General features: G+C 34.6%; 1 protein-coding gene across 2 annotated transcripts; it reads left to right on the top strand.

Moving 5' to 3' along the window:
* Positions 1–8,194: 8,194 nt before the first annotated feature.
* On the top strand, positions 8,195–13,216 carry LOC145804434 (putative LRR receptor-like serine/threonine-protein kinase At1g07650). Of its 2 annotated transcripts, none has more exons than XM_082898287.1 (8): positions 8,195–8,519; positions 8,623–8,748; positions 11,654–11,725; positions 11,863–11,928; positions 12,083–12,148; positions 12,236–12,277; positions 12,458–12,516; positions 12,746–13,216. In XM_082898287.1, the coding sequence occupies exons 2-8, from the start codon at positions 8,729–8,731 to the stop codon at positions 13,072–13,074; spliced, it is 654 nt and encodes a 217-aa protein (XP_082754413.1). In that variant the 5' UTR covers positions 8,195–8,519; positions 8,623–8,728; the 3' UTR covers positions 13,075–13,216. The 2 variants fall into 2 exon arrangements, with proteins under 2 accessions (XP_082754413.1, XP_082754412.1); XM_082898286.1 differs by lacking the exons at positions 8,195–8,519; positions 8,623–8,748 and adding exons at positions 10,528–10,573; positions 10,660–10,731.
* The last annotated feature ends 4,111 nt before the right edge of the window (positions 13,217–17,327 follow it).

The raw sequence follows: 17,327 nt of genomic DNA, 5'->3' as shown, positions 1-17,327 counted from the left end.
TATTTGTGTGTTTGTGTGTGTGTGTGTGTGTAAAGAGAAAGAGGCAAAATAAAATATGATAAAAAGAGAGAGTCAGATGATGAGGTGGGAGTCGTCAAGGAAAGAAATGGAGGGATTGGGGTTGGCACGACAAATGAGAATGCTAGGAGGAAGTTAGGAAAAATTTGGAGAGGAACGGGTGGAGATGGCTTGAGGTGGTGGTTAAGGTGGTATAGAATTAGAGTCAGTGGCTTTGGAAGGTAAGGAATGTAAATAAAATTTAAATTTTAAAATAAATTATAAAAATATGAAAAATAGAAATTTAAAGAAGATAGTAGAGTGCTACTAGCACTCTAATTTCATGTAAGTGAAAATAAACAACACTTATTGTAGGGAATATTATGCGCTAAAATATTTGTTTTTATTTTTTCTATTGGGACGGGCTTCTCTCCAGTCTTAAATCAAACTAGAGAGATGTTGTCTAGCCCATTGGCCCCACTTTTGGGCCCTGTTTGATAATCTGAACTATTTACATTTCACGATTTAGCGAGTACACCATCCCTGCAAAAAATCAAGTCGATCAGATAACGGCAACAACGTGTTCCAATCAATTTTGTATGAACAAAAAATGAACGGTGAGAAAATAAACAATTCATACAAAATTGATCCGAACATGTGTTTTCCGTTATCCGATCGACTTAATTTTTTTCAAGGATGATGTACTTGATGAGCCTAAACTATGAACGGTTCAAATAATCAAAATGAGGCTCAAATTGGGCCCAATAGGCCAGACTGGATTGTCTAGCCTGATTTGGGATTGGAGATAGTCCAGACCCTTTTCTATTAGGTTTTGTTTCATAGTGTTTAAGTTTGTAGTTATTTTGTTTGAAATTTTTTATCAATGCACACAGTATACATATTATTCTATAATTTTGAGATACATGTTAAGTATTTTTATTATAAATGTTTATCATTTAAAAATGAAATTATGCAATTATTGCACATATTGTCATAACTCTATTAGAAAATTATATAACATCTTTAAGGGGTGCATATGTTGGGGAATTTTCAAAATGATTTTTAAAATTAATAGTTTAGGTTTTGGGTGTTTTTAAAACCTTCCTTGTTTTTCAATGGAAAGCTTGAAACAAGCTTAGGGATTTTGTCCTACATTGGAAATAGAGGAAAACATGGAGTACTTAACAAAGTGCTACATGAAATAGTCCTTTGAATATAGAATTGTGGAATGGATGCTAGTGTGCATTCACTTACACCGCAAGAGCACCATCCACACACGCACGCACACATGCGCATGGCGTGTGTAGTGGGTTGTGTAGCATTTGATGGAGCACTTTGCATTTTGCACAAACGAATCGGCGTAAGGCGCCATGATAGCGCTTTTCTATTTGCTTTGGACAGGTTGTAGAGATAACGTGTGATCAGTCAATGTACCGATTTGGTGTGTGACTAATTTATAAAGTATATCAACAATGCAACGGTCAAATCTAATCAAATGCGATCAAGGGACATGACCATTCGATCAAATGCATCAAGGCCTATAAGTAGGCTGTGAATCTTACCATTTCAATCATCTAAAATTCTACAAGCATTCAGGTAATTCTCTCTCTCTCTCTCTCTCTCTCTCTCTCTCTCTCTCTCTCCCTCTTGATTTAGAGTTTTCGATCAAGAGTTTCTTAAGCATGTTTCTACTTTCCTTGCTGATAATCATTTTCTACAAATTTGATTATCAGTGTCTTGGTTTTCTTGATTATATCAAGAGTATTCTGATCTACTATCATCAATGCAGATGCCAATAAACTTGATCCTTAGATTAGGCTTCATTGTATCCTAAGAGATGAATTTGCCATAACCCCCTACACACTCATTGGTGAGTGCAAATATTATTTTTAGGAAAGCAACTTAGTAATGTGACTTGAAGCACCAATTTTCTGTTCTACATAGACAAGTTCATCGCCAGTTTTCAAAGACCCAAAGACCACCAACTAAAGAGTTCAAGACAAATTTATCCAACAATCTAAAGACAACAATTTGCTATGGCAATGTCTATTCAAAAAAGAACTCTAGATTTCATGAAGCTTGATTGATTTGATAGAGGAAATTTATGATGCTAGCAAAAGAATATGAAAATGTCTTTATGGCATTATAGATGTATTATTGATAGAGGAAATCTCGTTATTTCTAATGACCTAAACGAGCATGCCATAAAGGGCATGTAGCCATCTACATGAAATTTCTAATGACCTAAAGGGCATGTAGCCATCTACATGATAGAGGAAATCTCTTTATGGCATGCTCGTTTAGGTCATGTTAATACTATGAAAATGCATGATATGATCAATTTAGATTTAATTCCTATAACATTAACATGTTTGAAAAATGCAAAATTTATTTGAAATCTAAACTTTCTCGCATTCTTCCTAAAGTAGATAGAACCACGTCTCTACTTGAACTTGTGCATAGTGATGTATGTGACATGCATAGCACCCCCATTAGAGAAGGTAAGAAATATTTTGTAACATTCATTGATGATTTTTCTAAGTATTGTCATATCTATCTTTTCCATTCAAAAGATGATGTGCTTGAAAAATTTAAAATTTTTAAAATCAGTGTAATGTCAAAATAAAGAGACTTAGGTCTGATAGAGAAAGTGAATACCATTTTTTAGAATATTGTGAAAATATTGGTATTATTCATGAGAAATCTACACCTTATACACCACAACAAAATAGAGTAGCAAAGAATTTGGCATTAATAAAAATTGTTAATGCTATGCTTTCTTAATTAAATTCTGGTTTTTTGGGTGAAGCCTTGCTCACTGCCTATCACATACTCAATAGAATTCCTCTCAAAGAAAGAAATGTTACTCCTTATGACCTTTGGAAAAATAAGAAACCTAATCTAGGTTACTTGAAGACTTGAGGCTATAGAGCAATCATCAAATTTCCTGAACCTAAAAAGAAGAAATTAGGTGAAAAGAGAATTGAATGCATATTCCTTGGATATGCTATTCATAGCAAATCATATAGGTTTTTGGTAATAAAGCCTAATGGTCCATTAGAAATAAATACCATCATCGAATCACATGATGTGGTATTTTATGAAAATCGTTTCACAACCATTCCATGGTTGGATTCTAATCAAGGAAATGAATCAACTCCTTTGATGTCTATAGAGGAAAGTGATCCTTATGAACCCATTGAATCTATTGAGCCTAATGAAACTAATGAGCTTATTGAGCTAAGAAGGAGTAAGAGGGCTAGAATTGACAAGTTCTTTGGCCCTAACTTCATTGTTTACCTAGTAGAAGGAACTATGGAAGCTCATTGCAAGAAAACAATGATTTTGTTGAATGTGGATTCAGATCCATTTACCTTTGAGAAGTCTATGACGTCTCATGATGTTGCTTTCTGGAAAGAAGCAATAAATGATAAGATGGATTCTATAATGGGTACCAATACCTAGATACTGGTCGATTTTTCACCTAGATCCAAACCAATTGGTTGTAAATGGATTTTTAAAAGGAAATGAAAGTTGATGACACAGTTGACAAGTTCAAACCAAGATTAGTTGCTAAGGGCTTTACACAAAAAAAGGGTATCGATTATTTTGATACTTATGCTCCGGTGGCAAGAATTCCCACCATCCGAGTATTGATTGCCCTAGCTTCAATCTACAAGATTGAAATCCATCAAATGGATGTTAAGACCACTTTTCTAAATGAGAGTTAGATGAGAAAACCTACATGTAACAATTGGAAGGGTTTGTTGTACAGGGCCAAAAACACAAAATGTGTAAACTCATTAAGTCACTTTATGGACTGAAACAAGCTCCAAAATAGTGACATGAGAAATTTGAGAAAGTAATAGTGTCATGTGATTTTTGGATACATGAATCTGATAAGTGTGTATACAATAAAGTTACTTACAATAGAGGTGTAATCATATGCCTTTATGTGGACAACATGCTTTTTTTTTTGGTACTAACAATGATATAATTGAAATTATTAAAAATTTCTTGTCATCTACCTTTAGTATGAAAGACATGGGCTTGGTTGGTAATTCTAGGTATTAAGATCAAATGAGAGGGCAATAATTTGATTCTTACCTAGTCACACTATATTGAGAAAATTCTTAAGAAATTTAATCAATATAATAGTACACCCATGTCTACACCTTTTGATTCAAATTTGAAATTGTATCACTACTACAAAAATAGTTAAAGATCACACTTTGACAAAAAAAAAGGTCTCACTTTTATTGGAAGTGTGATAAAAAAAAATTAGATTGATATTTTAATCACACTTAATTTGATTGAGTGTGATAATATTTATTTTTTATGTCACTTTTCAATTAAGTGTGATTATATATATATATATATTTTTAATCACACCTTCTAATTAAAGTGTGATTATATATACACTACTACTTTTTAATCACACTTTTTAAACAAGTGTGATTATATATATATTTTTTAATCACACATTCTAATTAAAGTGTGATTATTTATATATTTTTTAATCACACCTTCTAATTAAAGTGTGATTATATATACACTACTACTTTTTAATCACACTTTTTAAACAAGTGTGATTATATATATATTTTTTAATCACACATTCTACTTAAAGTGTGATTATTTATATATTTTTTAATCACACCTTCTAATTAAAGTGTGATTATATATACATTACTACTTTTTAATCACACTTTTTAAACAAGTGTAATTATATATATATATATTTTTAATCACACATTCTAATTAAAGTGTGATTATTTATATATTTTTTAATCACACTTTCTAATTAAAGTGTGATTATATATACACTACTACTTTTTAATCACACTTTTTAAATAAGTGTGATTATATATATATTTTTTAATCACACATTCTAATTAAAGTGTGATTATTTATATATATATTTTTAATCACACATTCTAATTAAAGTGTGATTATATATACACTATTACTTTTTAATCACACTTTTTAAATAAGTGTGATTATTTATATATTTTTTAATCACACATTCTAATTAAAGTGTGATTATTTATATATTTTTTGTAATTAAAATGTGATTATATATACATTACTACTTTTTAATCACACTTCCTAAATATGTGTGATTGTATAAAATATTTCAAATTGATTTTTATATAAAATATACAATTCCCAAATTTTTAATCACACTTAATCTGATTGAGTGTGATAATATTTATTTTTTATGTCATTTTCTAATTAAGTGCGATTATATATATATATATATATATAGGGTAAATTACACTGACAGCCCCCAAGGTTAATATTTATTACAGTTCCCCCTTCACGTTTTGGAAATTACATCTCCCTCCCTGAGGTTTAAAGTTTCATTACAGATTCCCCCTTAGCAATTTAATTTTTTTTAAATACTAATTTTGCCCTTACTAGGTAAATTACATTGACACCCCTTACATTTTAGAAATTACAATCCCCTCCCTAAGGTTTAAAGTAGCATTACCAATTGTCCCATTAGTTAGTATTAGTTGGAAAAATAATTATTTGAAAAAAAAAATTGTTAGTAAAATTTTTAAATTTCTGTTTAAAAACTAACATAAACTTATTTTTTTAATTTACGTTTTTTCCTCAAATTTACAAACTGAGACAACCATTTATAAATCAAAAAAATTATCAAAAAAAATTTTATGACAATTTTTAAAATTTTTGTAAATATAAATTGAAAACTGAAAACGAAATGGTTACCAAACAGGTTTCAGATCGTAAAAATATCGTAAAATTAACAAATAATTAAATAAGTTACCAATATAAGAAATGACTTATCAAAAGATTCTTAGGCTATGTATGATTTGATTTTTAGAAAAGAAAAATTAAAAATTAAAAATTAATTTGGTTAAGAAATAAAAATAAAAAATAATTATCATTTTTATATAATTTTTATCTTTCGAGTGGTTAGAAATAATTTTTTACAAATTAAATTGAAACAGCCATATGTATGTATAGAACCTGTCCAAAAGTTAAAATGATAATTATTTTTTACCCTTAAATGATAATTATTTTTTAGTTTTTATTTCTTAACCATATTAATTTTTAATTTTTAATTTTTTTTTTGTAAAAATAAAACCAAATATGGCCTAAGAATCTTTTGATAAGTCATTTTTTACGTTGGCAACTTATTTAATTATTTGTTAATTTTACAATATTTTTACCATCTAAAGCCTGTTTGCTAAGGTGTCATTTGGTAACACTTACGTTTTCAGTTTTCTGTTTATATTTACAAAAATTTAAAAAACTCAAATAAAAATTTGTTTGGTAAATTTTTGATTTATAAATCAGTGATCTCAGTTTATAAATTTGGCCAAAAAATGTGTTTCCGTTTTGAGTTTTTAGTTTTTTTTTTTTTTTACCACCCAACACTAGCCACCACCCGTCACCATTTTCCACCACCATTTTCCACCACCACCACCCACAACCCATCCCCCACCACCACCTGCCACCACCACTCACCACCCACCTGCCACCACCACCCACCACCCGCCACCAACACCCACTTGCCAGCCACCATCATCCACCACCCACCTGCCACCCACTCGCCACCACTCCCCACCTGCCATCTACCCGCCACCCGCCACTACTATCCACCGTCCGCCACCAACACCCACTTGCCAGCCACCATCACCCACCACCCACCTGCCACCCACTCGCCACCACTCCCCACCTGCCATCTACCCGCCACCCGCCACTACCATCCACCGTCCGCCACCTACCCGCTACCACCACTCAGCACCCATTTACCACGACCATCCACCACCAGCCACCCACCACCACCACCCACCAGCCACCCACCCGCCACTACCACCCACCACCACCACCACCCACCCACCCACTACTATCACCTGCCACCACCACTACCACCCACCCGCCACCCACCTGCCACCACCATCCACCACCCACCCCCAGTACCACCATCCACTCGCTACCACCTGCCACCTTCACCTACCTACAACTACCACCACCCGCCATCCGCCACCCATCTGCCACAACCACCCACCACCTGCCACCACCATCCACCACCCGTTACCACCATCACCACCACACACTCGCTACCACCCACCACCCGCCGCCATCACCCACCCACCCATCATCACCACCCGCCACCTACCTGCCACCATCACCCACCCGCCACCACCCGCCACACACTTGTCACCACCACCCGCTACTACCACCACCACCACCCACTCGCTACCACCCGCCACCGTCATTCACCTACCTACCACCACCACCCGTCATCCGCTACCCACTTGCCACCATCACCCACCACCAGCCACCACCACCACCACCACCACCACCACCACCACCACCACCACCCACTCGCTACCACCCACCACTCGTCACCATCACCCACCCACCCATTGCCACCACTCGCAGCCACCACCCGCCATCCGCTACCCACCTGCCACCATTGCCTACCACCCGCCGCCACCACCGGCACCACCACCACCACCACCACCCACTCGTTACCACCCACCACTCGTTACCATCACCAACCCACCCATCCACCCACCACCACCACCACCCATTCGCCACCACCCACCACCATCCGCTACCCACCACCCACAGTCACCACTTTCCACCACCATCTTCTGCCGCCACTTGTTATTTCTCACTCTTTTTTATATTTTTAAAATTTTTTAAACATTTTGTCAATTACCAAATGCGTTTGTAGTTTATGTTTTTCTAAAAATAAACAAAAATCAATTTATAAAATTTTTGTAAATATAAACTGAAAACGTAAACGTTACCAAACAAACCCTAATGAACATTTTTGTTAATAATGATGATTTTTTTACTGCTTGCAATATTAGACGTAAATAATAAACTTTTTACAACGTCCATATGACATGCCGTTAATATATCAATTATACATGACACGTATACATTAGCCGTTAAAAATATTGAACATTTTACGACGCACAAAAGTCAGTCGTTAAAAATATTACACTTTTTACGGCGTACAAAAAATCAATCATTAAAAAGTACATTTTTCACGATGCACATATGCTAACTGTTAAAAATATTTTATTTTTCATAACACGCAATTTTTGTCGTAAATAGTATGATCAAAATAAAAATAAGCGCCAAAATAAAATAATTTGGCGCCAAATGCTGAAATGAAATACTCTTCAAACGGGGCATAGCTGTCTCTCTATACAAATGCTATCTCAATCTGTCCGTCTCCCTCCCTCTCTCTCTCTCTCTCTCATGGCGATTTCAAGGTCCTGAACCAAAAGTCTAAGTTTTCCCCATTTTTTATAGATTGAAACTTGGAAGATCTTCACCATTCTTGGAAAAAGTTGGAACTTTGTTTTTTTTGTTCTTCTTAGTAGACCATTACTCTCTCTCTCTTTCTCTCTGCAAATCATTGAGGAAGAAGAAGACATGACTGCGCTGAGTGTAGCCACCAGACACTACAAGAAAGCAATGAAATTGGGAATCTCTCTCTTCCGCAGAGGCTTCAACTCCTCCAGATGGTTTGTCTTCTCTCATTTCGTGCTTCGATTTTTTGTAAAACCCTAAAATTTGACAAACAATGGGTGTGTGCATGTATATTGAATTTGATGATTGTACAAACAGCAAGGCAATGACGAAGAGGCCAGGATAAAGTTGCTGAGGAACAAGAGAGAGGCAGTGATGAAGTAGATGAGACATGACATCGCTGTGATTCTTCGATCTGGTCAAGATGCCACTGCTCGCATTTGGGTATTTCTTCTTTAATTTTCCTTCTTTCATTTCATCTCACTTTTATTGTTTTGTAATTAATCTGTGTGGAGCTAGCTATCCCCAAATTTGGTTTTGGGCTTTTTTGCCTTTTGAAATGGAAACTACATGAGAGAGTGATTCCCTTAGAAGGGGAAGATAAACAGTTTGGTAATATTTTTTCTACCATCATATTATGCTGATGTACCTATATCGTTCAGTTATTGGTATTTTTTTCTGATCATTTTATTATTTTTATCTTCTTACATGTGGCTTCCATATTAAAATGATTTTACTGTAAGATTCTTGGCAGCGATTGCTAATTTAATTCTTTTACATATCTTCTTTTCCATCATCACATTTTAATTTTTAAATTTTTTTTTTTTGTGATCTTTTCTGTGATGCGGGTTATGATCATTAAGATTCTTTTAGATGGAATTTGTAAGGACGTTTTTGTGCAATTGGATTTCATCAAATATCTGAGCTCTATATCATTTGTGTGTTTAGATTATGATCGGTTGGTTGTTTTGAGATTCTCATCCCTAGTACTCACATAAAGAGGTGTCTCTAAGTGTGTATCATGGATTTCTTGAAGACCGCTTGTGAAAATCTTGGTTAATCATAATCTGCTGTTTGTTTGAAAGGGCCCTTCGCCATAGAAAGAGGGCTGCTTTGGGATCCTTGAAGAGAATCCTGATCATGCAATTTAGATGGGGGTCCAATGTCAGGAAAGGTTCAATTAACAAGTTTTTGATGTAGCAAACTTTGACGAGGTTTTCTTTTTTTCCTTCTTTTTATTGTGAAATCAATTGATTTTCACTCACGGATATTTATTAAGGATTCCATGATTAAGGAATTGAAGAGTTTGAATTGATCCATACTTGTCTAGATACACAGCATCAACAATCATTTGAAGAATTTTGTTTCTTTATATTCAAGGATGAATATACGATATTTAAGTTGTCAATCTGCTAGACATACATGATGGTGGAGGCTCTCTATTGCTCATGGATGCAGATTGATAATAATCAAACATGGTATGCTGCTTCCTTTTCCTCACAAAATCCAAAGGGTTTTATTTAGTCCTGTGAAAGTGTCTTATGCTGTCACATGTGCATGGGATCTTCAAGGCTGCTACATCATTGTGCTTTGTTGATTTAACCAGTATCTAGTATCACTCTGTGTTAAATACCGAGAACTTGCATGTGTGGTCCCTTGTACATCGGCACAAAACAAATTCAAGACATATTCCATTTCATTTTAATTCTTGATTTTACAAGAGACGTAGTTTGCATTCAACCCTTTATCATTTTTTTTCCCATTTAATTTGATTCAACCTTTATATTTTCTTTCTTAATCTATTTGATCTTTTGATTCATGAATGGTGCAGATTCTATTATACTTTTTTGTCATAAATTCCTCAAAACTCTCATCAAAATACACCCTTGACATAACTAGAGTATTACGTGAAATTCATATTTTATTTGTTCCTCAATATTTACTCTCCAGACACATCCCATTTTATTGGTACTTCACTTCAGCACTTCCCCGCTCGTTGCTTGGTTCATATCCTCTCTTTTTGGTGAGTCTAGAAACTGATATAAAAAGCTATTTCTTGCCTTGCTAGGCATCTCATTCTTGTGTATATGCTAGTTGTTCAGTATGTAATCACAATACATTATTTCTTTCGTATTTCTTCAACAAAAAGATGAATGTGTTGACCTCTTTTTTTTTTTTTTTTTTTTTTGGATTGTAGGAGGATTAGTGACTTAAAAGGTGGACGGTCTAATTTTCCGCCATTAAGTAATATGGAATCCATGAAAGTGCTGTGAGTTGGCTTTGCTACTCTCTTCTAAGACACACCGTTGTATTCTCTTTTTAAAGTAAAAATTAAACTTAGATGGTCTGATGCAGGGTACTAAGGAAATGCTCAATCTATGGAGAGATACCTAGATATATTGGGGATCTAACAAAACTGAAAACTCTGTCAGGAACTTGTGTCCATTTTTTTAATGCTTGCAATTGAAGATATCACTCTGATTAATGGTTTGGAGAATTACATGCCTGGAGTTAGTGTAGAAAGTCTTATCATAAGTGTTCTTGCTGCATATCATACAATTATTGAGTTTACAAGAATTCTAAATTTCTTCAAAGGGTGCAGAAATGTCTTCATGTATCTTTTCTTGTCCCACTTTTCAGATAATTTCTGGACATATTAGCCTTATTTCATCTCATGTTATTCAGGTTATTTAATACTACATCTTGGATTTCACCTATACTCATGTATGAAAGATCATAACTCAATTCAATAGTATGGAAAGATTTATTTCAACTTGAAAATCACTGGGATAGGTCGTAAAGGTGCTCTAAATTTACAGGTTTGGCAAGGCATCTGTACCTGATCCAGTTTTGGTTACCATTAGATGGCATTGGACATTGTTTCATTTGTTGTTTGTTTATCAAATTATCTTCTATTTTCCTTAAATATAGCATCAGTTGATTGTATGGACTTGAGTAGCAGGATTTTACTGCCAAATAGGAGCAATAAGTATCAGTTGAGTTGTCATTATGATGCTTAAATAGAGCCCAACAAAGGGATAAAAATCTTTGGGTGTACTGGTGTATTTTCTAAAGTGGATTAAAATCTATGCAAATGCAATTTTTTGGATAGGTGGAGCAAGATCAATTATTGCTTGCTCTCAGTGGTTATGTATCAAAACTATTCTATTATACCTGCACACTGCATCCTTTGTTATAAAGTTGCAATCATTGAGGTTTTACTTCTTTTGAAGTTAATAGCCAGATTCTTCTGATAAAAATAGTAATTTTACTAAACTATTATGCTATCAATTAGTGTTCATTGATTCTATATTTGGTGGACTTATGTTCGTGCTCTTTGTCAATGTAGAGACCTCAGTTTCAATCACTTGAGTGGTGAAATTCCAACATCTTTTGTCCAACTAGCTAAAGTAGATTTCATGTAAGGGGATCTCTTGTATAAATTCTTCTTTTTCCTGACATATGCTCATTGATGGAGACATGAGAATGTTGTTTGTAGGTATTTGATCTTTTCTTATGTATGCTCATTAAACGACACTACAAGGATGTTTTTTGTAGGTATTTGACGGGGAACCAACTTGCTGGACAAATACCTGGATGGATCCTTTCAAGAAACAAGAATGTGTATGCACACTTTTCACATTAATCAATTTATCATCCAACTTTGACAATTTGTGACATCAAGTTCCATGAAAGAATAATGCAGGTTATTGTTTAACTTGTTTAAAGTTCTTAGTTAAGACAAATTTTAATGTTTTCCCTCTATTTTAATATACAGGGATATTTCTTATAACAATTTCACTTGGGAAAGCTCAAGTCCAGTTGAATGTCCTCGAGGGAGTGTGTAAGTGTAATTTTATTTGTTCCTTCTGTTTTTATCTCGCAGAACTACATAGAATTGCAATAGTAAATCTCTTCACTGACTTTTCAGAAATTTGGTCGAGACCTACTCTGCCGCCTCCACCAACAAATTGTAAGATTCTTGTGCCTGTATTTTGTATTAATGTATTTTGAGAAGATTGCCATGTTTCTTTTCCTCTTTGGTGGGTGTTGCTTTTTGTTTATGAATAATAGCTCCAAACATTGCCTTTTCATTTCTGAACTATAAGCAGGCTACTACTAATGCTTGCATTCCTTTCCTTATATACTGCAGAAGTAGAGTTCATCCATGCCTCAAGAAAAACTACCCATGTTCTGCTATGGGTAATCAATGTAAGTAAATTAACGATTCAATATGAGTTTCAATCAAACGATTGAATCCATTGTCAAATCTTAAATTGAAGAAATTGTATTTCACTATGATTCAGTTCAGTTCACTATGATTTTCTATAATTTAGTTCTGTTTGCATAATGTATGAAATGATGTCATTTTTGCAACATGAGAGAGAGAGAGAAGGAGAGGTGCTTCAATGTTTTACTCAGATTTGTCAACTCTCAACAGATTATTCCTTGCACATTAACTGTGGTGGCAAGGAGGCAATCTTCAATAACAGCAAGTATGAAGCTGATTTAGAAGTGAGAGGTGCTTCAATGTTTTACTCAGGACAGAACTGGGCATTTAGCATCACTGGGAACTTCATGGATAATGATCTTGAGGCTGATGTTTACATTGACGCTAACACTTCTAATCTGCATAATGTCTCTGCTACTGATTCAGAACTGTATACAACAGCACGTGTATCGCCCCTCTCTCACATTCATCTCATTTTTGTTTTGATGTGCAGGACACTCAAAACCTTGTCGTGGAAAGATGGGAAGAACAACCAGTGAATTCTGTCTCCATGAACGCTTTTGAATGCTTATATCTAAATCTTAGGGTCTCAACCTCAGTTCTCTATTTGAAAAGCAAATGTTATGTCAAAGGCATATAGTTTTTTGATTGTTATGTTTTGGTAGCCGAGCTATCAGATGTAGAGATTTTTAGAATCTGAGCATTCCATGCATTTTTGTCAGTTAAGTTAGAGTTCCTATCTCATATCATGAATGAACCAGCTGATATTTAGTTATTGCTCACCTAAATATGCTAATTCAAGTAACTCAATATTTTGGTTTTTATTTTTTGTGCTTTTGTTTTTCTTCTCTTTTTAGTTTCTAATGATAGCAATTGATTTTTGTTTGGCAGGTGAAACGATGACAATCCTTCTCAGCGATAAATGTACTAATTAAGTTATTGTATGAACAGTACAATGTCATTGACACTGAGTTGCTATGGCATCTAATTGTTAACGGGGAAGTTACTTTCAAAAGGATTAAGATCAAGTAGAAATGATTAATGTTCCTATTTTGGTTTGTTGAATTAAGTTTTTAGTTTATTCATATGCATCAACGATTTCTGGATTAATTTGTGTTTTCATTTTTCAGGTCAGAAATTTTTTGGAGAGATGCAAAATATGGTCCAAGAATTAAAGAACTTAGTTTTTTAAGTTTTTTCATTTTTTAATATATGTAAGCACAGTAAATTTTTTTTTTATTTAATTCCTTTGTATATAGTTTTGAATATTTAATTTCCATTTATGAAATATATTACGTTATTCTATTCAATATGTGGTTATGATTCAAAATATAGTATAGAGTGTGTATTACATTCTTCAAATGTGCATACAAAAATAATATTGATTATTTTTTAAATATGTCGAACCCTTTTTTTATTACAGATTTTATTAGTTATTAATCACACTTAAAAGATATGATCTAAATGTTATTAATCACACTTAAAAGATGTGATGTAAATATTTTTAATCACACTTAAAAGATGTAATCTAAATGTTATTAATCACACTTAAAAGGTGTGGTTTAAATGTTATTAATCACACTTAATTTTTTTAATCACACTTCCAAAGATCACACTTAAAAGGTGTGATTTAAATATTTTTAATCACACTTAAAAAGTGTGATCTAAGTATTTTTAATCACACTTAAAAGATGTGATCAAAATATTTTTAATCACACTTAAAAGGTGTGATCTTAATGTTATTAAGCACACTTAAAAAGTGTGATTAAAAATGATCTCTTTTAATCACACTCCCAAAGATCACACTTTAATAAAACTTAAAAAGTGTGATTAAATAACATACATCACACAAAAAAAGTGTGATCTTTATCTGTTTTTGTAGTAGTGTATCCTAATACTAGAAGAGATGGTGATCAGCTAGAATACTCAAGAGTAATGCCTGATGTATGCCATGACTTCTACTAAACCTAATATTGCGTTTGTAGTAGGAAAACTTAATAGATACACTAGTAATTCCAATAGTATGCATTGGCATGATGTTAACCAAGTACTTAGACACTTGAGGAAAATAATAGACTATGGAATAGTTTATAATGGCTATCCAGTGCTGAAAGGATTCATGGATGCCAATTGGATAATTGACCATAAGGATCACCTGTCTGCGAGTGGTTGGATTTTTACTCTTGGATGAGGAGCTATCTCCTCGGGTTCTTAGAAGCAGACATGTATAATAGACTTAACCATGGCGTATGAGTTTGTAGCATTGGTTTATTGTAGTAAAGAGACAGAGTGGCTAAGGAATCTCATAATAGAGTTATGGCCAAAACCTATGACTAAGACATAGCTATGTCAAACAGTTAATCACAGAAAATGTGATTACCATTAGTTATGTAAACTCAAGTGAAAACTTGGCTGACCCCTTAACAAAGAGACTTGTAAGGGATTTGGTATGTGAAACATCAAAGGGGATGGGTCTTAAGCGCACGTAATATAATTACTCTTGGTGGAAACTCGACTCAACACGTGAAGAAACATTAAGTCTTGAGTTTAATAAGGCCAAGTACACCATATGTCATGATTGCAAGCACTTAGTTTTATTTCATTTTTATCCCAATGTTAAAGTGCTGGGTACCTATAATGTAGAAAGAAGAGGATGAGTTAGCAAACTTTTAATAAGCTTACAACTAGATTGTTAGGGTATTGTAAATTATAGGGGTACTCTCAGTAAGCTTACCTATGTGGATGTAGGAGATGGTGCTGCTTCTTATGAGTGCAAGGGCTTGACTCTAGTGCACTCATGAAACAGAATACATACACAAGACCAATCCACGTGTCGGTTTGTTTGAAGATTTGAGGTAACCTGTACTATGCGTGAGACACATCCTGTCACGAGCCAAACCCGCCCCTAAGGTTTGGTCCATGGACAGCCTGTACATAGGCCTCAAAACAGAATTTTAAAATAATATTTAACCACATACGGGGCCTTAAGCGGAAGCAAAATCAATAAAAGACAATATCCATTGAGCTTGTGCATACATGATGGTTTAATTGGATTTAAGCATTTAAATACATTCCCAATATATAGATCTCACACACCCTTACATAAGACTTAGTAATTTATAAGACACCCAACAATAAATTTAAGGCCTCCACGTGGAGACATACCCCAGGTGACTTGGCAGACAAGCGAACCCCAGTACAACTCTAGTGTCAATCCCCGACGGCTCACCTACAGAAATATACATAAAACAGAATGAGTAAGGCTCAGTGAATAATAGCAACTTAAGAAGGTTAATTGAATAAGCAAAACCTTGGATAAAATAAATAGACAGATACCAACCATATACAGGTCTTATCTATAACTATATTTTAATATGGTCTCAGGTTCACGTATAACACAGAACAACCATAGGTCTAACAGATACAGAACGGCCATAGGCCCAGTCTTTAAATAGAATGGCTTTAAGCCCTTAAACAGAGTGGCATTGAGCCCTTAAACAGAGTGGCGTTAAGCCCTTATCAGAATGGCGCTAAGCCCTTATCAGAATGGCGCTAAGCCCTTATCAGAATGGCATATAGCCCTTATCAGAATGTATGAACTCAAGAGGTGTCTCACACAGATTCTAGAGGTGACTCGCATGGCAGCACTTAGCTCCGTGCAGCACTTTGCTTCATACTAATAGATCATACAGAATGGCCATGGGCCCAGATATCACAAATTGGCCATAGGCCTCACTTATGTCATAGAACAGCCATAAGCCTCATAACTTTCACAAAACGGCCATAGGCCTCAGTTCACATATGTATGGACTCAAGAGGTGGCTCGTACGTATTCTAGAGGTGACTCGCATTGCAGCACTTAGTTCCGTACAACACTTTGTTCCATACCAGAAATCATTAGGTCTTAAAAATCGAACAATCCATATCATGTCATAACATAGCATAACCAAAACGGATAAACAGAAACAAAATAATTTTAGTTTCGGAAGAATACCATTATACAATAGTGCACATAAGCTTCTCATGGTTTAGTTACAGATTAACACAATTGTCTTGCGAATAACAGAACATTACTGATAACTATTACCAGAAGGCACATGCATCACCACAGTACTATCGATAGAGACAGAACCATTCACATCATAATGGCCTCGGCCCACTTCTATGAATAGGGACAGAATGACCTTTGGTACATATCAATGCCATTATTCAAACATATCTATTAATTTAATCAAAGCACAATATCGATGGAATAGGCCATTCACAAACAACAATACATAAATCATAATCATAGAAGTAAGTGAAACGTAACGTTACACTACTATTACTCACAGAGACCGGCCCCCAGTAGTAATGGTACAATGTCCTCGTCTAGACCTATAACACAATGCGCAGAGCATTATAAGAACGTACACAATTCCTTACTTTACTTTTTACTCAGTAGTCATATCGGTACTAAACTCATTAGTCTATAATAAGTCATAATCTATGTCACAGAAGATAAGAGGAATCGATAGAAAAATGGCTCAGATGAAGAAACAATACAAACCGATAAATAGAAAGTAGACAGTCATTACTAAATCAGGCATAACTATTTTTGTATTTAGAATTTGGGAGTGAGACCACCACCATTGAAAACTAGACTTCTGGGGCTTGATTTTAGGCTTAAGAATCACTCAAAACGGAGTCTGGATACAAAAGATACGCTTGTTTAAAGTTGACGGAGCAGAGCTGTCTCCCGCACATACGGGAAACAGGGCCGCACGTGCGGCACGACGTGCCTTTTTAGCAG

The sequence above is a fragment of the Camellia sinensis genome, chromosome 12 (assembly GCF_055761805.1).
Source record: "Camellia sinensis isolate YWXY chromosome 12, ASM5576180v1, whole genome shotgun sequence".
NCBI classification, from domain to species: domain Eukaryota; kingdom Viridiplantae; phylum Streptophyta; class Magnoliopsida; order Ericales; family Theaceae; genus Camellia; species Camellia sinensis.
This window is presented reverse-complemented; position numbering and strand designations above follow the sequence as displayed.